The sequence below is a fragment of the Macaca nemestrina genome, chromosome 19, assembly GCF_043159975.1.
Source record: "Macaca nemestrina isolate mMacNem1 chromosome 19, mMacNem.hap1, whole genome shotgun sequence".
Taxonomy (NCBI): Eukaryota; Metazoa; Chordata; class Mammalia; order Primates; family Cercopithecidae; genus Macaca; species Macaca nemestrina.
Window position 1 is genome coordinate 55,897,239 of NC_092143.1, and position 22,000 is coordinate 55,919,238.

At 39.2% G+C, this 22,000-nt stretch overlaps 1 protein-coding gene across 2 annotated transcripts; it reads left to right on the forward strand.

Annotated features, from left to right (window-relative positions):
- The first annotated feature begins 124 nt into the window (after nucleotides 1–124).
- On the forward strand, nucleotides 125–21,524 carry LOC105498926 (solute carrier family 39 member 6). 2 transcript variants are annotated; one of them, XM_011771308.3, is made up of 10 exons: nucleotides 125–323; nucleotides 2,439–3,194; nucleotides 4,725–4,905; nucleotides 5,766–5,935; nucleotides 7,162–7,380; nucleotides 12,676–12,781; nucleotides 15,317–15,694; nucleotides 17,443–17,523; nucleotides 18,783–18,973; nucleotides 20,311–21,524. In XM_011771308.3, the coding sequence occupies exons 2-10, from the start codon at nucleotides 2,448–2,450 to the stop codon at nucleotides 20,461–20,463; spliced, it is 2,226 nt and encodes a 741-aa protein (XP_011769610.1). In that variant the 5' UTR covers nucleotides 125–323; nucleotides 2,439–2,447; the 3' UTR covers nucleotides 20,464–21,524. The 2 variants fall into 2 exon arrangements, with proteins under 2 accessions (XP_011769610.1, XP_011769612.1); XM_011771310.3 differs by lacking the exons at nucleotides 18,783–18,973; nucleotides 20,311–21,524 and adding an exon at nucleotides 17,650–18,771.
- The last annotated feature ends 476 nt before the right edge of the window (nucleotides 21,525–22,000 follow it).

Below are 22,000 nucleotides of genomic sequence, written 5' to 3' on the forward strand. Positions count from 1 at the left end.
GGGTTCCGCGGTCGCACTGCGCATGCCCCGCAGTCCTGGCCGAAGGGGGCGGTGGTTCCCCGCGGCGCTGCGCGCGGCGGTAATTAGTGATTGTCCTCCAGCTCCGCAAAGGCTAGGGGCGCGGCTGCCGGTTGGCTGCGCGGCGCTACCTCCGGACCGAGGGGCAGCCAACCCAATGAAACCACTGCGTGTCCGCGCCTGGTAGAGATTTTTTGAAGAGACCAGTGGGCCCGTTCCGAGCCCTTTGGACCGCCCGTGTGGAACCAAACCTGCGCGCGTGGCCGGGCCGTGGGACGACGAGGCCGCGGAGACGTGTCTCTCAGGTCCGGGAGCAGGGCGGCTGGGAGGGGAGCTCCGCAGGCCAGACAGGCGGGGCGGGGAGGGAGGGTTCTGCGGAGAACAGTGTCCTGCGGACCGGGCAGGGGGGCTCCAGAAAGAGGATGCTGGGGGGAGCCCGCCGCAGGCGCCCCCTCTCCCTAGAGAGGCGGACTTCTTAGGATGCTCAGATGGGCTTCGGGGTGCAACGGAGGATTTTTTGAGGAAAAGATCCGTACTTTTCATCCCATATTCGAAGAAGGGACTGACTGTTTAGAAATAAAAAGCTTTTAGAAGAGAGCTTTGTGCCCTCTTCGTTTTCTGTACTCGCCTTTTTCTCCAAGGCCCTTCCCCTCTGCTTTCCGTTTTCGTCCAGCACACGCCAACTTGCAGGAAAGGAGATCCTTCAACGGGTCCGCGACCGCGCTCAGCATCCTCCCTGGAGAAAGGCTCGGAGCTGTCCCCTGTGCTAGTCCCCTCCCACCCCGCTCCTCGCCTCTCTCCTGGGAATGATTTCTAAATGTTTATCTTTTGCCTAGTAGAAGAATTCCCGAAACTTCAAGCCCCAAAGATTCCTCTTTTCAGGAGCGTCGTTCTACCCCGTACCTCCATTTCCCACTGTTCCCTGTATGATACCCCGCACTTGTGCAACACATGAATTTAACGAGTACTTATAATGTACATTCCTTCATGTGTTTTCCTCATTCGCCTTGCAAAATAGGAATTACCGGTATTTTAGATACGGTAATGAATGCGAGAGCCCTGCCCAGAGAAGAACAGCTGACCCTGGTAGAGCTGGATAGCCCCATGCTCTTGCTTAGTTGGAAGCTTGACGTCTGCGTCTTTTGCTGGAGATGTGGGTTTGACCACCATCACCTCCACCGTTGGTGCTGGACATCCTACTGGATCTGAATTAACTGAATTCTGGCTCTGCTTAACTGAATTCTGCTTTTCAAGCTCCAACTCAATTGCTCCCTCCTCCTTGGGGCATAGGCCTTTGGTTCCAAACACTGCTGTGGATTATTAACAGTCTGTGATTAAATGTTGACTGGTTTGTAGTAACACAAGGATGCTACAGTGAGTTTTTCATGAAGTTCAGTTTACTTTAAGAATTCTATGTATGGACATAACGTGTCTGATTCATTGTCAAGAAGGAAAAAAAGATTCAGTGTGTATTTAAAGTACACACCTATTTGAGGCTGGGCGTAGTGGTCACGCCTGTAATCCCAGCACTTTGGGAAGTGGAGGTGGAGGATCTCTTTCGGCCAGGAGTTCAAAACCAACCTGGACGACATAGTGAGACCTCAACATAGTGAGACCTCTTCTCTACACAAAAATAAAATAAAATTAAATTTAAAAAAATCTTTTTTGAAAAATTAAGTATACATGTATTTGAGTATGCATAGAAAATATCCTGAGGGATACACTGGCAAAATTGAGCACCTTTGAGGATTGTGATTGCAGAAAGGGGTCTTAAATGGATTTGTATATAAGGAGAGTGTATTAGTTTACAATTTTTTAAACATGTGAATTGAGATTATTGTTTCTATTTTTTGGTGCTTGAAGATTATTTTATGAAATGATGGTGATGATCAAGGTAGCTAGATTTCATTTCGTTCTTTTTTTTTTTTTTTTTTTTGAGACAGGGTTTCACCATGTTGCCCAGGCTGGTCACAAACTCCTGGCCTCAGGTGATCTGCCTGCCTCAGCCTCTCAAAGTGCTGGGATTATAGGCATGAGTCACCACACCTGGCCTAGATTTCATTTCGAATCATTGGCCTCAGTGATTCAAATAATCATTCAAATAAATTCTCAACTTCAGTAAGAAGTTGATGGCTGTGGCCACATGGATCTCTCCTGTCTCTGAATTACTATTGCTTTTACAGTGCTAATGGCAGCCTCTTAGCACTCAGCTGTTCTCCAGTTGTTTCATGTGTTTTAGGAATGCAAGGGTAGCGCCTAGGACTATAGTTCTTTCCATCTTCACAGTACCTAGTGCCACACTGGTCACACCACATGATGCTCTGGCAACTTTGATTACTTGATTACACATTAATTTTCAGTATAAGGTTTCTTAATTCAATTTTAGAAGTGAGTTAATTTTTTTTTCCTGTCTTTTCTAGGAAGGTGCAATGGCGAGGAAGTTATCTGTAATCTTGATCCTGACCTTCACCCTCTCTGTCACAAATCCCCTTCATGAACTAAAATCAGCAGCTGCTTTCCCCCAGACCACTGAGAAAATTAGTCCGAATTGGGAATCTGGCATTAATGTTGACTTGGCAATTACCACACGGCAGTATCATCTACAACAGCTTTTCTACCGCTATGGAGAAAATAATTCTTTGTCAGTTGAAGGGTTCAGAAAATTACTTCAAAATATAGGCATAGATAAGATTAAAAGAATCCATATACACCATGACCATGACCATCACTCGGACCATGAGCATCACTCGGACCACGAGCATCACTCGGACCACGAGCACCACTCTCACCGTAATCATGCTGCTTCTGGTAAAAATAAGCGAAAAGCTCTTTGCCCAGAACATGACTCAGATAGTTCAGGTAAAGATCCTAGAAACAGCCAAGGGAAAGGAGCTCACCGACCAGAACATGCCAATGGTAGAAGGAATGTCAAGGACAGTGTTAGTACTAGTGAAGTGACCTCAACTGTGTACAACACTGTCTCTGAAGGAACTCACTTTCTAGAGACAATAGAGACTCCAAAACTCTTCCCCAAAGATGTAAGCAGCTCCACTCCACCCAGTGTCACAGAAAAGAGCCTGGTGAGCCGGCTGGCTGGTAGGAAAACAAATGAATCTATGAGTGAGCCCCGAAAAGGCTTTATGTATTCTAGAAACACGAATGAAAATCCTCAGGAGGTAAGATGAGTGCATTATTTTAATATACCTGTGTGTCTGTCCTGTCTCTGCTACTCTGTTTCTAGTTGTGAGGAGTTTAAAGTAAAAGTAAAATGATGAAGTTATTGAAAAGGGAATTTCCACCTTCTCAGCTGCCTGCTATATTGTAAACATTCCTAAATCAGAACTTAGGGAACGGTTATTTTGGTGACTATAGTGCTGCCTCCTAAAAGTTTTTGTAATATAGAATATAAAATACGTAGAGAAAGATATCAAGGCTATCTTTAGAGAAAGTCTATAAAGGTGAACATTATTAATAAAAAATAGAAAATGAGGAGTTGAAAGCAGGAGTTAGAATCCATATTGTAGGGATGTTAGAAAGCAGGATGTTAGAATCCATATTGTGTGACTGAGGGGGCTGAAGACTACTGAGAATACCACTGCTGCTTCCTTGACAGAAGGTCCACCATGACTTGAGGAATGATAGAAATTGGAGCAATTTCCATGAACGTCATGCTGGACAAGGGAAAAGTCTGGGCAGTGAGGTTCTGAGTTCATGTGGTTTTTCTAGAGTAGACTTCCAGACTGTACATAATTCACCTTGGCTGACAGATGTCAAGAATGGGGAATTATGTCAAAAAAAAAAAAGGAACAAGGAATTCGTTGATACAGTTTAATAAGCAAAACTTCAGTACTTCATTCAAACCAGCATGTGACTGTACTAATTCTGGACTAATCCTAGTAATGGTCATAGCCATAGCGGCCCTGGTGATAAAGTTTGCTCTGAGTAGTACCAACTGAGAATTGTGGTGGGAGTTGAAAATGTCTTTACAGAAGATGAGAAACTGGTACTAAAGCCAGTTTTGGGTTTTGTTTGTTTGTTTGTTTTCTTTTCTTTTTTGGTTGGGGGAGAGATTGCACAAAGGAATAACTTCAAACTAAGTTAGTCATCTAATTAAATAGTTGAAAACATCTGCCTGCCGGTACAGGTTTGTTTTATTAACCAGCCTTGCCCTCCACAAGAATAATCTGCATAATTTAATATCCTCTCATTGCAGAGCATTACTTTGCCAGATATGTAGACAGAACTGAGTTTTTGCAAGTAGAGTCATTACAAGAAGAGGGGCATGTCTTGGACTTGTTTAGGCCAAGTAGGATAGCGTTAGTACTGAAGCAACATATTTCTCAATCTCTAATGAACCCCATTTTGAAATTGAAGCTCATTTCCTTAATACGTTTATACAGTGAGTTAACAGGCTTGTGAATCTCCATTTATCCTCATGCTTGTTCCACTTGAGGCTTTCTCCCCAGATGACTCGTGATGTACTGCTTCTCTGATGAGGTAGACAGAAGAGGTGGGATACCACTATGGTGACATAGTATTGCCAGGTAGCTGGAGGCAAGTTCCAAAGTGCTCAAAACAGAAGTTGATTTTAATTTTCATTAACTCGAGAAAAGAAAGAAGTAGCTTTGGTAAAAAAGGGTATTGTGTCATCACATTACTCTGATGGGGATGCCTTTTGGTGATTTTCACTGCTTTGTTTCTTTCAGTGTTTCAATGCATCAAAACTACTGACATCTCATGGCATGGGCATCCAGGTTCCGCTGAATGCAACAGAATTCAACTATCTCTGTCCAGCCATCATCAACCAAATTGATGCTAGATCTTGTCTGATTCATACAAGTGAAAAGAAGGCTGAAATCCCTCCAAAGACCTATTCATTACAAATAGGTAAAATTGCCTTTTTTATGTAAAAACAATTTCAGTAGATTCATTTATGTTGTGCTTTTCCTTAGATTTGCATCAGCCCATTTGTTTTCCAGTACAGTTCCACATATGTCATCTTAGTTGTTCTTTGCCTTGAATGTGAAGAAAGCAAGGAAGGGGTGTTAGCCCTGCCCTTTAAAAAAACCCAGAAAATCAAATTTCAATTAGGACTTCTCTGTGTTCATCCTACAAGAAGGTGTCAGGATCACCTGAAATTTGGGATTTTTATATCATGTCACACTGTTTGGGAAGAGGTCTTGGGTTCATTTATGCTGCTTAGAAACCTAATACTGATACATTCTTATTGATAAGTGAAACTAGGGTAAGCTATGCTATAGGGTAGGGTCGTATTGCTCAAAAGTAATGAGGAAGGAATCACTGCTTTGTTTTCTGAGGACATTATTGAATTCCTGGTTTCCTCCTCTTCTTTGTTTTCTTTTCCTTTTCTCTAAGAAAAAAAAAAAAAAAAACTGTTTTATAATTCAGCTCTTATGGGAATGTGAAAGCTCAGTTCCTAAGTGAGCTACAGTTCATCCTTGGTAACCATTTATTTTTCCTCTTTCACCCCAACCTGAAGAATTTCCCATTAGAGCTATGCTCCTTACCTGGAGAGTTCTTAAGTACCCATCAGGTTGTTCATTTGAGCCAACAACAGATTTCTTGGTTATTGTGCTATTGCTACAGTAGGTCCTATTCGCATTGAATTTGTGTGTTTTTAGCTTCTCTCCTTTTACATGTTGCTTTATGCTACTCTCCAAAAGTCTTTCTTGTGAAGTTTATTAATTGTATAATTTTTCTTTGCTCTGTTTTGTTTTGTTTGACAGCCTGGGTTGGTGGTTTTATAGCCATTTCCATCATCAGTTTCCTGTCTCTGCTGGGGGTTATCTTAGTGCCCCTCATGAATCGGGTGTTTTTCAAATTTCTCCTGAGTTTCCTTGTTGCACTGGCCGTTGGGACTTTGAGTGGTGATGCTTTTTTACACCTTCTTCCACATGTAAGTATAGTAGTTTTTCCTGTTAGTGTTTGATTATTCAACACTGAAAAAATAATATGTTTTGGTTTATACTAGAATTTTTTGTATAAAATGTTAGAAATTTGGTTTAGAAAGGCTTATTTTAAAATATATTTGGTAAGTGAAATCTGTATTTTTCTGCTGGATCTTAATACATTTGTGAATTTTTTGCTTTCCTTTTACAAAACACAGACTAATTTAACTTTTTGAAACCCACTTAATAAAAAGAGACAAATTCTGCCTGGCTATTAGTACTGTGAGGTACTGCAGCAATGTGAGTTATCTGCTTTATCTGTTAGTGTAATTGCCACAGAAATAAAATATGTGACCCTTTATGTATCCAAGAAACTTGGAGGTTTTCTTCAGACTTGAATGTTTGTGTATGTGTTTAGAGATTTACACTTCATGACACATAAAACAAGTTTGGTAAAGTGAATTTACTTTTCCATCAGATATTTGGAATAGGTGCTCAGTCAAAAAATATGCATGTTTCATTATTTAAATTCCCATTAAAGGTTTTCGGGTAATTGGGAGAAGGAAATCACACCATGCCTAGAGCACTACATATCTCATGTTCCATTCAGTAGTGAAAGAAAACTATGTTGCTCTGACAAGCTCTCAGACCACCAGATGGCAGATGTTCGGGAAGACCTGCTGATAGAAAGTGGCATGTGTATGGGGCGTACTCTGTGATCCCCCAGTCTCTTAGTGTGCTCCACACCCGATTCCCTAATGTGCAATAGCGGTAGTTACTATTCTACTCAGCTACAGGCTGCTAGGGCAGTACACCTGGATCTCGGGTACCTGCCAGGGCCCAACACACACACACTAGGCTTCTTACAATGCTAGTCTGATGACATTGGTATGGGCTTTTCGGTTGGGAATATAAGCAGTAGAAACTGTGCACATTAAGTCTAGTATTCCTGTTATTTGTGGCCATGGAGATTGTCAAGCATTGAAAATGCTTACTATTTATGTATTATGAGGGTCACTGGAAATGTATCTGAAGTACATGACATGCATTAAGTTCTAGATAGCTAGCCACTCATTGGTCATTTTATTTTTAATGTCCTAAACTGCACCTCGTCTCTGAAATATCTGAATAATTGCGTAACTGAATGATTTCAGTTTTGACCTTACCTAGCCAACTTTCTGACTCGTTGTGTGAAACTGATGAATTTATAAATAACAAATTATTTTGCCTTCAGTCTCATGCAAGTCACCACCATAGTCATAGCCATGAAGAACCAGCAATGGAAATGAAAAGAGGACCACTTTTCAGTCATCTGTCTTCTCAAAACATAGAAGAAAGTGCCTATTTTGATTCCACATGGAAGGGTCTAACAGCTCTAGGAGGCCTGTATTTCATGTTTCTTGTCGAACATGTCCTCACATTGATCAAACAATTTAAAGATAAGAAGAAAAAGGTAAGAAAAAGTATACTGAGTACTTACTATGCTTCAGACATTTATTTATAGTAGTACTCTAACTAGATTGTTAGACTAGCATGCCCAGGTTGTATGAGCTTTATTTGAGAGGGAGTTCAGTACCCTTGAAGTACTTTTTGGTCCCAGAGATGTTTGTGAGGAGCATTTCTATATCTTAATAGCTCTGAAATTTTCTATCTTTGCTATTCTTTTGAAACTCATGACAGGGTAAGAAAGGGAAGGATGAACATCTGTATAAATGACCAGACAAGGTACCAGCAGGGCCTTGAAGACCAGAAGCATCATGTATACATGGATACACTATCAATATTTATTAGTAATTATGATTAACTAATGTGATTAATTTCTAATTAGTCACCCAGTAACTAAATGTTCTGTTTTCTTTTAAAGGGTATGTCACTTTTACAGGCTTGCCCTTTGCAAATTGGATTAGAAATGGTATGAAGTCAAACAATAGGCTCTTTCTTTCTGGCCAAAAAAACACTTTTGAGTTCCCTATAGTAATTTGCCACTTTTTATTTGATATGATCAGGCAAGTCATTCAGAAGACTGTCAAGAGACTCTTCAAAATAATGTGGGTCAGGTGCAGTGGCTCATGCCTGTAATCGCAGCACTTTGGGAGGCCAAGGCAGGCAGATCGCTTAAGGCCAGGAGTTCGAGACCAGCCTGGCCAACATGGCGAAACCCCATCTCTACTACAAATACAAAAATTAGCCAGGTGAGGTGGTACATGCCTGTAATCTCAGCTACTTGGGAGGCTGAGGCGCAAGAATTGCTTGAACCCAGGAGGCGGAGGCTCCAGTGAGCTGAGATTACACCACTGCACTCCAGCCTGGGCAACAGTGAGACTCTGTCTCAAAAAAAAAAAAAAAAAAATGATGTGTTCACATCTCAACATTTTAATCTAACCTAATACATCTGTACACTCATATTCTGGTCATTTGATATTGACCAGGATTTTCTTCGAGTTGGAGTTCTGTGTTCTGTATTATCTTTTCTTTTTTTCTTTATCAGCCATGCTGCTTCATCTATGATTTCCAATTTTGGTATCTCTAAAATTGAACAAGAGATTACACACTTAAAGCTATTCTGAATGTAGAATCTAGGTTTTGGAAATTAAAAAAAAATTTATTCAGTGGTAGCCTTATGTAATTTGATATCTTTTTTTAGCACCTTGCCTTTGAATCTTCCAAGCATTCAGCTTTTGTGTTCATGGAATTAAGTATCCCCTACCAGGCACGGTGGCTCATGCCTATAATCCTAGCACGTTGGGAGGCTGAAGCAGCAGGATTGCTTGAGGCCAGAAGTTTGAGAGCATCCTGGGCAACACAGCAAGACCATATCTCTACTCCCCAAAAAAGAAGTAACTCCTTACCATCATTTCATAGTTTGAGCAATGTGTAATTAAATTGTGCAATTACAGTAATAAATATAACTGGCGTGAAGAGGTTTCAAAACTAACACAGTTGATTCTTGCTGAGCATAGAGCCCACAGTGGGAAACAAATGCATGTGTAAACAGGAGAGTGTTTACATACTAGGAGTATTTGCTTTTAGAGATTTTACATTCACTGAAGCCTCAAATTAAAAATTTGGAACCCTCTCTTTAGTGCACCTAAATATAGAGGGAAGAAGTAAAATAAGAATAGCTTATTTTTTCTTAATCAAGGAAGTCATCTTCTGTGTTCCTATTGTCCGAATTGCTTCCCTTGGACTGTTTCTTAATGTTATTGAATAGTTTCTAATCTCATTTAATTCTCTCAAAAAGAAAAAAAAAAAACTACTCATTATATGGTGAGTACTGTGAGCTCTTCAGGCATTTTTTACTTAGAATTTTCCTTAGGAGCCATCTTGCACCCCTGGGAGATCCCATATATCATAGTTTTAGGTTACCTGCCATATATGGACTAGTTTATTCCTACTTCTTTAAGTCTTCTGCAATTATTCTCATGTTAAAAAAAAAAAAAAAGATCAATTTTCATTCTGGAGACTTGAGGATGGGTTGGTTTTTTTCTTTTTTTAACCGTATGTCTGGGTCAAAATGCCATAATTTATTTAACATTCTCATTTCAATTTTGTTTCCAAGTTTTACCTAAATACAGCTTTTCTTTTTTCATTTTTTTTTTTCCTTTTTTAAGAAAACAGGATCTTTTTTTAAGAGACAGGATCTTGCTCTGTTGCCCAGGTTAGAGTGCAGTGGCATGATCATAGCTCATTGCAGCTTCAAATTCCTGGATTTAAGCAATCCTCCCATCTCAGCCTCTCAAGTAACTGGAACCATAGGCTCATGCCACCATGCCCAGCTAAGGATAGCTTTTCTTTAACTTAGCACTCTTTAACCTAGGACTCCAAGAAATAGGCCCTCTGTTATCTGATACAGAATATTTTTTTCTTTTTAAATTTTGGTTATAACTCTAGATTGTTAGTGAGTTGTAAAATAAATCTGTATGTCATAACCAATATTTTTAAATGCAACAGTAGTATTATATATATATTACTGTTTTACATTACGTATATTAATGTGGATTATAGTCAGAGTAGTTTGATGCGCTCTGCTTTAAAATAGTATCTACTAGAATGTAAGCTCTTAAAAGCCAGGATCTGTCTTGTTTACAGCTGTGTCTCCAATGTGTAGAATAGTGTCTAGTACATGATAGATGGTAATAAATATTCAATGTTTAAGGAGCATGAAACAGCAAGTAAGCATAATTTCTAGACGAAGACTTCCCATAGGAGTTTTGCAAATGTTACATGTTCTCTTCCCTTTTTGGAATATGCTGAGTTTATCTTTTGTTAAAGGCATCCAGATACTAAAGTTACTTAATAATTTTTAATCTAATTTTCTCTAAAAGAAAAATACTATTCATTATATTGTGAGTATGGGGAGTTCTTCAAGCTCATAACAGGGCATTTTACTTAGGATTTTTCTTAAGAGGTTCATCCTGCATCCCTGGGAGATTCTATATATCATCTTTTTAGGCTACCTGCCTTCTGCTGCTTAAGGTTAACCTTCTGCTAGTGAAGGTTATTGTTCATGCTGAAAATTAGAGAATCATCTCTGATGTCCCCCTCATCCCCATATCCAACCAAGTTTTAGTAAGTATGTCCACGGTCTCTCCATTCCTCTCCATCTTTCTTGCTGTCATTCTAGTCCAAGCCATGGTTATCTCCCACTTGAGTGACAGTTATTGCTTCCTAGTAGGAGCCTGTCCACATTATTTTGCTTTCCTCCTTTTCCCAATCTAGATTTCACAGAGCAGGCAGTGATTTGTTTAAATGAAAATATGATGAGGTTGCCCACCACTACTTAGAATCTTTCCTTCAGTGGCTGCATAAGTTTTTGGACAAAGCCCACTATTCTTAACAGAGTTCTGTTGTCTGATCTCCTTTAGTTGCCTCAGCCTCATCTCTGGCCACCCTCTCTGACCTAGTAGGCCCCAGCCACCTTTTACCTCTTTGAGTTCCAGAGCAGTGCTGACCCCCTCCAGGTGCTACTCCCTTCCTGGAATGCTGCCTCCCCCACCTTCCCCACCAAATTCCTGCCTATCTTTAGGTCTTGGTATAAGTTATATTTTTTCAGTGGCCACCTGGAAATTATTGAGGTCATGTTATTATACACTCTTAATAGCATTCTGTTCTTGTCTATTATAAAAAGTGTCAAAAATTATAGTCGAAGAAGTGTATAATCATTACCTATGTAAAATCCCTTTCCCTGTGGATAATAAGCTCCGTGAGAACAGAGACTGTGTGGGGCTTATTTTATGTTCTACTCCCAGCATTTAGCATAGGGAACATTATGGGCCCTTAATACTTATGGAATGAAAGAATTTGTTAAACTCGACGTTCTAGAACAATTGCCCAATGAGAAATAAAGCACCAGCATAAATGATTTAAGATACCCTGAGTTCATTTACTTTTACAAATATTTAAGTACTTTCTTAATACTTTGAGAAAGTATTGAGGCATTATATTTAGGGTAAGTGTAAAGATTTGTGTGTGTGTTTGCCTTTAAAAGCTCTTAACACCTAAGAATGTATAGACACTTGATATGCTATTAGAGCTCGAATGAAATCTTAGGTATGGTGGTGATCATCTTATTTAAAGGTACTGCAAATAAGAAATCTGTTATTTGCCGGGCGCGGTGGCTCAAGCCTGTAATCCCAGCACTTTGGGAGGCCGAGACGGGCGGATCACAAGGTCAGGAGATCGAGACCATCCTGGCTAACACGGTGAAACCCCGTTTCTACTAAAAAATACAAAAAACTAGCCAGGCGAGGTGGCGGGCGCCTGTAGTCCCAGCTACTCTGGAGGCTGAGGCAGGAGAATGGCGTGAACCCGGGAGGCGGAGCTTGCTGTGAGCTGAGATCCGGCCACTGCACTCCAGCCTGGGCGACAGAGCGAGACTCCGTCTCAAAAAAAAAAGAAATCTGTTATTTATGTGTAAACTTTTATTTTAAGTGTTCTGTCTAAGTAGATGATACACAGGCACCATTGTTCAAACACTGACCTTTACACAACATAGAGGCTGCTTGGACTTAGGTACAATCTCTCTGGTATGGTATTTGGGATGGTTAAAGCCCAGTGATGAATTCAAGGTTAATAGAGGCTTGTTTTAAAAGAGAAATCATGTTAATGGTGTTTTATTAAAGAAAAGTGTTTTATTTTAATAACTAAAAAACTATAGTTTTAGGTTATAAAAAGTATGAGAAGTATGGGGTTTCAGTGTGCAGAAGAGGCATGGCGGCAGCCAGGCAGGTAGTTACCAGATCACTAGATGCCTGAAGGAAATGCCCCTAGCTAGGTTTTTTGTTGTTGTTATTGTTGTTTTGAGACTGTCACCCAGGCTGGAGTGCGGTGGCACGATCTCGGCTCACTGCAACCTCTGCCTCCCGAGTTCAAGCGATTCTTCTGCCTCAGCTTCCTGAGTAGCTGGGACTACAGGCGCATGCCACCACGCCCAGCTAATTTTTGTATTTTTAGTAAGATGGAGTTTCACCATATTGGCCAGGCTGGTCTCGAACTCCTGACCTCGTGATCTGCCTGTCTCGGCCTCCCAAAGTGCTGCGATTACAGGCGTGAGCCACGGCACCCAGCCGGAAGTATGCATTTCTGACAATTTCCCGGGAGATACTGTGCTGCTAGTGTGGGACCATGCTTAGAGCAGATGACTGTGGGGGCATTCTGTGTCTTTTGCTTACCTGGTTATTGATCAAAAGCTGTATATATATATAAACAAATTACTGTTTTAAAGTATTGTTTTCCTTTACTATTTTAGAATCAGAAGAAACCCGAAAATGATGATGATGTGGAGATTAAGAAGCAGTTGTCCAAGTATGAATCTCAACTTTCAACAAATGAGGAGAAAGTAGATACAGATGATCGTAAGTTCTTATGCGTAAATTTTAGGGCTGCAAGGAGTTCATTGCTGTATGATTTGCAGGCAACTTGACTATCTGGAAGAAATGGGACCATGTCCTTTGGTTTTGGGTTTTTCAGTATCTCATACTTTTTAAAAAATTGCCAGTGAGTAAGTTGTTTTATGTATATTTACATTTATTTTTCCTGTAACTTCTGAAGTAAATTCATACTCATAGAAAAGTTTCAAGAATCGTACAAAGAATTCCTGTATCCCATTCACTCATATTCCCCAGTTATTTTACCACACATTTATTTCTCACTGTCTTTCTCTAGCTCTGTCTACACACACACACCTTTTTCTTTAATTTTTTAGTGATTAAAGGGCCAGCTACACACACACTTTTTTTCTAAACCATTTGAGAGTAAGTTATAGACATGATGTTTCTTTACTCCTAAATACTTTAGTGTATGTTCCCTAGGAAAATGGACATTCTCTCATATAATGAGAGTTTAATTATTAAATCAGGAAATTTATATCGATACAGTGCCATTCTCTGCAGACGTTATTCTTTTGTTCCAAATGCCTTAATCGTGCTTTTTTTTTTTACCCCAACACTCCTCCCAACCCCCACCAAAATATTGTTCCAGAGTACAATTCAGGATCAAATATTGCATTTAGTTGCCTCTAATTTTGGGTTTGTTTAGTATTTTTGTATGATTAGGTTGATCAGTTTTGGCAGGAATACCACAAAATGGTGCTTATCCTTTTCTGTGACATGGTGTGCCACCTGATATGATTCTTTGTCACTTATTGGTGGTGTTGATTTTGATCACTTGCCTAAGGTTGTATCTACTATGTTTCTCCTGAAACTTGGCTGTTTGCTTGGCATATCTTGTCAGACAGACTAAGTTAAGATTCATATTTTAAACCCAGCTCCTTGCCATGATCTTCAAGGTCCCACTGAGCCCACAACTCTCCCACATTGTTCACTGTGCTCCAGCCCCACTGACCCTCTTTTCACCCTGGGAGCACATAAGGCTTGTCTCTGGGCCATGCACTCACTATTCCTTCTGCTTGGAATACTGTTCTCTGAGACCATCACATAAATTTCTCCTCTTGTTGTTCAGGTGTCAAATCAGAAATTTCCTTTAGAGGCCGGAACTGAGCACCCAACTACAACAGGTCTTCCAGTCACTCTCCATATTGCACGTCTCTAAAACCAGTGCCTCCAGTACCTTTTTTATACATGTGTTTTCTTGCTCAGTGGCTGTCTCCCCACAAGATTAGATAAGCTTCTTGAGGGCAGACACTTTGTCATGCTCTACTCTGTCCCTACTGCCTAGTGCTGGAGTACCTGGCTTAGTATCGGTATGTAATAGATAGTTGTTGACTGAGGGGAGAGAACAACTTTATTGTTGCTACTGCCTATTTGTATGGTTTCCTGTCCACTATATATTCTCTAACATGCTGTTTTTCTCTGAAGACCAAGTAAAATGCTTTCGCTGTTCTTTCTGCATCTGTTCCCTTTTTTGGTTTTTTATTTTTATTTGTTGTTGTTGTTGTTTTTGTTTGTTTGGTTTTTTTTTTTTTGAGACAGAGTCTCACTCTGTCGCCCAGGCTAGAGTGCAGTGGCGCCATCCGGTCTCACTGCAAGCTCCGCCTCCTGGGTTCACACCATTCTGCTGTCTCAACCTCCCGAGTAGCTGGGACTACAGGTGCCTGCCACCACACCCGGCTAATTTTTCTTTTTATTTTTAGTAGAGACACGGTTTCACCATGTTAACCAGGATGGTCTCGATCTCCTGACCTTGTGATCTGCCCACCTCTGCCTCCCAAAGTGCTGGGAGTACAGGCATGAGCCACCGCACCTCGCCCCCTCTTCAGATTTTTAAATGGACTCCAATGAAATGTGTAATGATGGGGAGGAAATACCTGCCCTAGAAATGGACTATAGTGTCAGGGATGGTTCCAAGAAAATTGATAACTATGTACAGGAGAAAAAAAAGTAACCTTATTGTGGCTATTTATTTTCCTTTGCACAAATAGATAATAATTGCTTCTTGGTGATGATGAAATAATTCAGATTCTCTGTTTTTTCCTTGAATTTTACCTTCCAAAAAAGGAAGTCACATGGCAGGATTATTCATGTTTTTTTATTTCTAATTTTCATTACTTCTCTAAGATATTTTTCTAAAATATTTTAAATATCTAATGTAACATGTTTTCTAAAACAAGCAGGTTCTTCTCTTAGGATGAGGAAAAAAGACATCTTTAAAAAGGTAGGGAGGCAGAATAAATTAAGGGAGAATCTGAGAGGTAGTTACTGAAGGTTAACATTTAAAATCCATTCTTAATATTTGAGACCGTTCCACTTCTGGAATTCATTAAAATCTATTGACATTTTTCATTAGTAATACTTTAATGTTTAGTTCTGCAGATATGAAGCAGTTATCATGCTTTAAGATCTTTTGTTGACTTTTTCAGTGAGGTTTGAAATGTCTCCAAGTCCATTAACAAAGCCTTCTAACTGCCCCATACCCTTTATGTTTATTCCTAGGAACTGAAGGCTATTTACGAGCAGACTCACAAGAGCCCTCCCACTTTGATTCTCAGCAGCCTGCAATCTTGGAAGAAGAAGAGGTCATGATAGCTCATGCTCATCCACAGGAAGTCTACAATGAATATGTACCCAGAGGGTGCAAGAATAAATGCCATTCACATTTCCACGATACACTTGGCCAGTCAGACGATCTCATTCACCACCATCATGACTACCATCATATTCTCCATCACCACCACCACCAAAACCACCATCCTCACAGTCACAGCCAGCGCTACTCTCGGGAGGAGCTGAAAGATGCCGGCATCGCCACTCTGGCCTGGATGGTGATAATGGGCGATGGCCTGCACAATTTCAGCGATGGCCTAGCAATTGGTATATATCTACATATTTGTTCCTTGTTGATTGATTCTGAAATTTTCACATTAAACACCTAGTCAAATTTTAACAGAGAATAGATTAGTTTAGATGAGGATATTAGTGACTTCCAAGATTATAAAAATGTTATTTTTTTATTTTACTACTTTGACAATGAAGTACTTGATAAATGTTAGGTATGATTAAATGCTAGGAATTGTGCCCAGTCCACAACCTAAATTGTAACTGTCAAAAGCTGTTCTTAAATTGCAAGGTCTTAAGATCGGCCTTTAATTTGTTTTTTTGTTTTTTTTTTTTTTTTTTTTTTGAGACGGAGTCTCACGCTGTTGCCCAGGCTGGAGTGCAGTGGCGCGATCTCGGCTCACTGCAAGCTCCGCCTCCCGGGTTCCCGCCATTCTCCTGCCTCAGCCTCCTGAGTAGCTGGGACTACAGGCGCCCGCCACCGCGCCCGGCTAATTTTTTGTATTTTTAGTAGAGACGGGGTTTCACTTCGGCCTTTAATTTGTATGATGCATGTATGAGATTTTTTTTTCTCCCTATACATTGAAGTTCCCTTATCGATAATGTAAGTAATATTTATAAAAGTAAAATTATGTTTTCTGTCATCTTTTATGCTAAAGGAATCTTCATACATCTAAGTCCAGTTACCAATCTCTATCCTAAGAAGAATTATAGAACTTTTGCTAATAAATTGTTATACCACAATTGGGAGATAACAGAATACTTACAAATTTTAATAATTTAGTGCTGGAAGGAACCATGCAGTTAGGCAACTGAGGCCTGTAAAGGTGGAGCCACTTGCCCAAGGAGGCTATGCTGTGTTATAGCTAGGCCTGGCCTTGGCTCCCTGGGAGTCGAGTGCTCTTGCTCGTACTATATTATGCAGCCCTGAAACAGACAAAGGAGGAACGTCCAACTGCACAGTCAGCTGGGTGTGGTAGCTCACATCTGTAATCCCAGCACTTTGGGAGGCCAAGGCAGGAGGATCGCTTAAGCCCAGGAGTTCGAGATCAGCCTAGACAACATAGTGAGACCTTATCTCTACAAATAAAAAAAAATTAGCCCGGCATGGTGGCATACACCTGTAGTCCCAGCTGCTTGGTAGGCTGAGGTAGATGGAACACTTGAGCCCGGGAGTTTGAGGTTCTAGTGAGCTATGATCTCACCACTGAACTCCAACCTGGCCAACAGAATGAAACCCTATCTCTTTAAAAAAAAAAAAAAAAAAAAAAAGCACAGTCATGGTTTCTAACTGATTGATTGTATACTCTGTCAGCTTTTTAAAAGGGGACAGCTATTTGTCTTAGAGTTTTCTTACTGAGATAGTGAAAGAATAAATGTAAACAGATCTGGTTACATAGTAAATTCTTCTGAGGCAAGCGAAACATGTTTATACCCTCGACAGGAGAGTTTTTCCTAAACCTTTTTAACAGTTTATTTTATATTCTTGAATATGCCTTTTATATGGTAGCAGTTACTCCTCAGATTTGTATAACTTTATCCGTTCACTCTAAGGCATAGAAAACCTTCCCTTCTCTTTCATGCCTGATGTTTTCCTTTGGGAAATTTAGACTTCATGGAATGTACTCTAAGATTTCTTACAAAGAAGATACAGAGTTGGGTTGGGAAACTTGTGTTCATTCACGCCAAAATACTGTTTTTTTGTTACCTCGTTTTGCATACTGATAAGATTAAAAGCACACAAATTAATGTAACCAAACTTTTTCTGATTGATTTTTACACAGGTGCTGCTTTTACTGAAGGTTTATCGAGTGGTTTAAGTACTTCTGTTGCTGTGTTCTGTCATGAGTTGCCTCATGAATTAGGTAAGATAACCACATAAATTATATTTACCAGGTGGGTGAAACGTCCTAGTGTTACTGGCTTTTGCTAATGGTAGTTGAGCAAGCTTCTTCATCAATTCCGTGCCTTCTCATATGTCTGCTAACCAGCATACTGATGACATCAGGGATCATCTTCATACATACAAAGTGAATAAGACTACAGGATACAAAGGAATCATCTTCCATTAACAGAAGCTGAGAAAGAGAATCTCATTGGAATTGAAGGGAAGTGGATGAGTTGTGTTTTGAATATTGTTCTTCTTTGTCATTGGGCCTTAAAACCTTCCCTAGTTCTGGATCCCAGTTCACGTCCTTGTTTTTCTTCTTACAGAGATATATTCACACACATACTGCCGATACCATTTTCACTTTTGTTCCTTGTTATATGTTCAGCCATTCCTTATAATCTTCAGCATCTAATTTATGTTCCACATTCAAGTCCCATGAAGCCCCTCTCTTATTTCCATCTTCATGTGTCTCTTTTCTCCTTTTATAATTGTAGCATTAAACTCTTCAGCTCTTAGTTATGCATTACCATTATCATTTGCTGATCATCTCATGTGTCTTCTCCACCCATTCCTCCCTTCTTTATGGCCAAATTCCAAGCTCCTTGAAAACAGTGCAAGACCACAATAGTAAATTTTTAGTATTTATCATTTTGACAAAGTGTAAGCCTTAAAAAAATTTTTTTGGATAAGGTATCTGGCCGGGCGCAGTGGCTTACGCCTGTAATCCCAGCACTTCAGGAGGCCAGGGCAGGGGGATCACCTGAGGTCAGAAGTTTGAAACCACCGTGGTCAACATGGTAACACCCCATCTCTACTAAAAATAAAAAAATTAGCCAGGTGTGGCGGCATGTGCTTGTAGTCCCAGCTACTCAGGAGGCTGAGGCACGGGAATGGCTTGAACCCAGGAAGCGGAGGTTGCAATGAGCCAAGATGGTGCCACTGTATACCAGCCTGGGTGACAGAGCAAGATGCTGTCTATTAAAAAAAAAAAGGAAAAAAAGAGTTTGTACATCAAGTTGAATGATGAAGAATAAAAAGGAAAAACAATAGTTTATACAGCTGTTAGGGTGATTTACTGAGTAACACTGCTTTAACCCTAGGTAATTCTTAATTTTGTCTCTTTTCCCCCCTCTCAAAAACACTGGAAAATTTTCTTAAATCTGGGAAGTATCTTGGTATGTGTCTTAAAATGATTTCTCAATGACTTTCCTCCTTTTTTGTGTTCTGTTAAAGGTGACTTTGCTGTTTTACTAAAGGCTGGCATGACCGTTAAACAGGCTGTCCTTTATAATGCTTTGTCAGCCATGCTGGCGTATCTTGGAATGGCAACAGGAATTTTCATTGGTCATTATGCTGAAAATGTTTCTATGTGGATATTTGCACTTACTGCTGGCTTATTCATGTATGTTGCTCTGGTTGATATGGTAAGTTTTTAAGAAATCTTATTACATTATTGACCAACAATAAAATAGAGAAAATATTCGGTAAAGCCTCATTTTTTTCTCTCTCTCTTTTTGGGGGAGCAGGAAGTGGAATCTTGCTATGTTGCCCAGGCTGGTCTCAAACTCCTGAGCCCAAATGATCCTTCCACCTCAGCCTCCTGAGTAGCTAGGACTATAGGCTCAATAAAATAGCATTTTTTCTTTTTTCTTTTTTCTTTTTTTTTTTTTGGCTGGGCACAGTGGCTCACACCTGTTAGTCCAGCATTTTGGGAGACCAAACCGGGCAGATAACTTGAGGCCAGGAGTTCGAGACTAGGCTGGTCAACATGGTGAAATCCCATCTCAACTAAAAAATACAAAAAAATTAACCAGGGGTGGTGGCATGTGCCTGTAGTCCCAGCTACTTGGGAGGCTGAGGCAGGAGAATCAGTTGAACCAGGAGGTGAAGGTTGCAGTGAGCTGAGATTGCACCACTACACTCCAGCCTGGACAACAGAGAAAGACTGTCTCAAAAAAAACAATCATTTTTTTAAAAAAGGTTTTAAATGCAGTCATTATGAGAAGTGATTCTATATTCAGAAATTTGTGACATATAAGAATATAGGTTCTTCAGAGTTTTTTTTTTTTTTTGGATTGTTGATCACACCTTTATCTTGCGTAATATGTATCAGGATTCACAAAAATACCTATATCCTTCCGATGTATTGTTTTAGGATACGATCTCAGTAATCAGGCAGTGAATTTTCTATAGATTTGTAGGAAATCTAGGACAAGACACATATTGTTGGCATGCTGTATACTTCAGAATGCTTAGTTTATTAGTCAACAAAGGAGTCATATCTTTTTGTCGCTAATGTCCTCAAAACAATCCCAGCCAATCTTACTGCTAAAATTGTATTTTATTATTTTATTTTTATTTTTTACTTTGTAAGCAAAGACAATATATATCTTATATAGTATAAGGTTTTCTATCTCTGAACTAAAGACAAACTACATGTTATATCCAGTTCAGATATGCAGCCAGTAACTGAAATAGGAAAATCAATGTAGATTTTCAATTTCCAGTGGAGCACACTGAACCAATACAAACTTTTTTTTGCCCAGAACATCATGAGTAGTCATTGTTAAACTGCTAGGAAATGCTGTGTGACATTATTAGCTAGAGTCAGTATGTATGTAATCATGTTTTAAGGAATTAACTCACAGTATAGCTACAAATAAAGCTAGTATACTGTCCTACAAATTTTTCTAAAAACTAATCTGTAGTTCTAAAAACTTAAATGTCACTCTTATTTTCCCTTACCTTTTTTTTTTTTAAGGTACCTGAAATGCTGCACAATGATGCTAGTGACCACGGATGTAGCCGCTGGGGATATTTCTTTTTACAGAATGCTGGGATGCTTTTGGGTTTTGGAATTATGTTACTTATTTCCATATTTGAACATAAAATCGTGTTTCGTATAAATTTCTAGTTATGGTTTAAATTCTAGAGTAGCTTAAAAAGTTGTCATAGTTTGAATAGCTCATAGGGAGATGAGTTTGTATGCTGTACTATGCAGCATTTAAAGTTAGTGGGTTTTGTGATTTTTGTATTGAATATTGCCATCTGTTACAAAGTCAATTAAAGGTACGTTTTAATATTTAAGTTATTCTATCTTGGAGATAAAATCTATATGTGCAATTCACTGGTATTACCATTTTATTATGTAAACGAGATTTGGCATGACATGTTCTGTATATTTCAGGAAAAAATGTCTTTAATGCTTTTTCAAGAACTAACACAGTAATTCCTATACTGGATTTTAGGTCTCTGAGGAACTGCTGGTGTTTAGGAATAAGAGTATGCATGAAGCCTAAAATACCAAGAAAGCTTATACTGAATTTAAGCAAAGAAATAAGGGGGAAAAAAGAAGAATCTGAGAATTGTGGAGGCATAGATTCTTATAAAAATCACAAAATTTGTTGTAAATTAGAGGGGATAAATTTAGCATTAAGTATAAAAAGGCAGAATTAGTATAGAGTATATTCATTAAACATTTTTGTCAGGATTATTTCCCGTAAAAACATAGTGAGCACTTTTCATATACTAATTTAGTTGTACATTTAACTTTGTATAATACAGAAATCTAAATATATTTAATGAATTCAAGCAACATATCACTTGACCAAGAAATTGGAATTTCAAAATGTTTGTGCGGGTATATACCGGATGAGTACAGTGAGTAGTTTTATGTATCACCAGACTGGGTTATTGCCAAGTTATATATCACCAAAAGCTGTCTGATTGGGTATTCTGGTTACCTGGTTTACAAAAGTATCAGAGTAGTAAAACTTTGATATATATGAGGATATTAAAACCATACTGAGTATCATTTGACTTCGATTCAGAAAGTACTTTGGTATCTCTCAGTGCTTCAGTGCTATCATTGTGAGCAATTGTCTTTTATATACAGTACTGTAGCCATACTAGGCCTGTCTGTGGGATTCTCTAGATGTTTCTTTTTTACACAATAAATTCCTTATATCAGCTTGATGTCAGACGTCTGGTTTTCTTTTCTTTTAAAAAAATTTTTTTTACCATCAGAACCATTTTTAACTGTAGAGCTCAGTAGTTTTAAGTATATTCATGTTGTGCAATGAATCTCCAGAACTTTTTCATCCTGCAACACTGAAACTCTATACCCACTCAACAGCAACTCCCCATTTTCCCTAAGCCCCTGGTAACCACCATTCTACTTTCTGTTCCTAAAAAATCGAGCTATCTGATTTTTTAAATTATAATTTGGATTGTAGTATACTGATCAATTCATTTATATTATCGTATTAGGTGGCCTTATTCAATTTTTAAATTGTTTATCACAAAGGGTACTTCAAAAAATATTGGTCCAGTTTGTTCTCGGGTGTCTTTTTTTTTTTTTTTTCCCTAAACAACTGGGCCTAAAACTGTAGAAGAATCATTATTAATACTCTACAGTCTCAAGAGAGTCAATATTTTAATTTAAGATCTTT

Bases quoted from the DNA above. Each gene is read 5' to 3' on its own strand.
- LOC105498926 (XM_011771308.3), top strand. From the start codon at position 2,448: ATGGCGAGGAAGTTATCTGTAATCTTGATCCTGACCTTCACCCTCTCT. The intron at 4,906-5,765 runs GTAAAATTGCCT...TTTGTTTGACAG, and splicing joins GACCTATTCATTACAAATAG to CCTGGGTTGGTGGTTTTATA. The intron at 7,381-12,675 runs GTAAGAAAAAGT...TTACTATTTTAG, and splicing joins TTAAAGATAAGAAGAAAAAG to AATCAGAAGAAACCCGAAAA.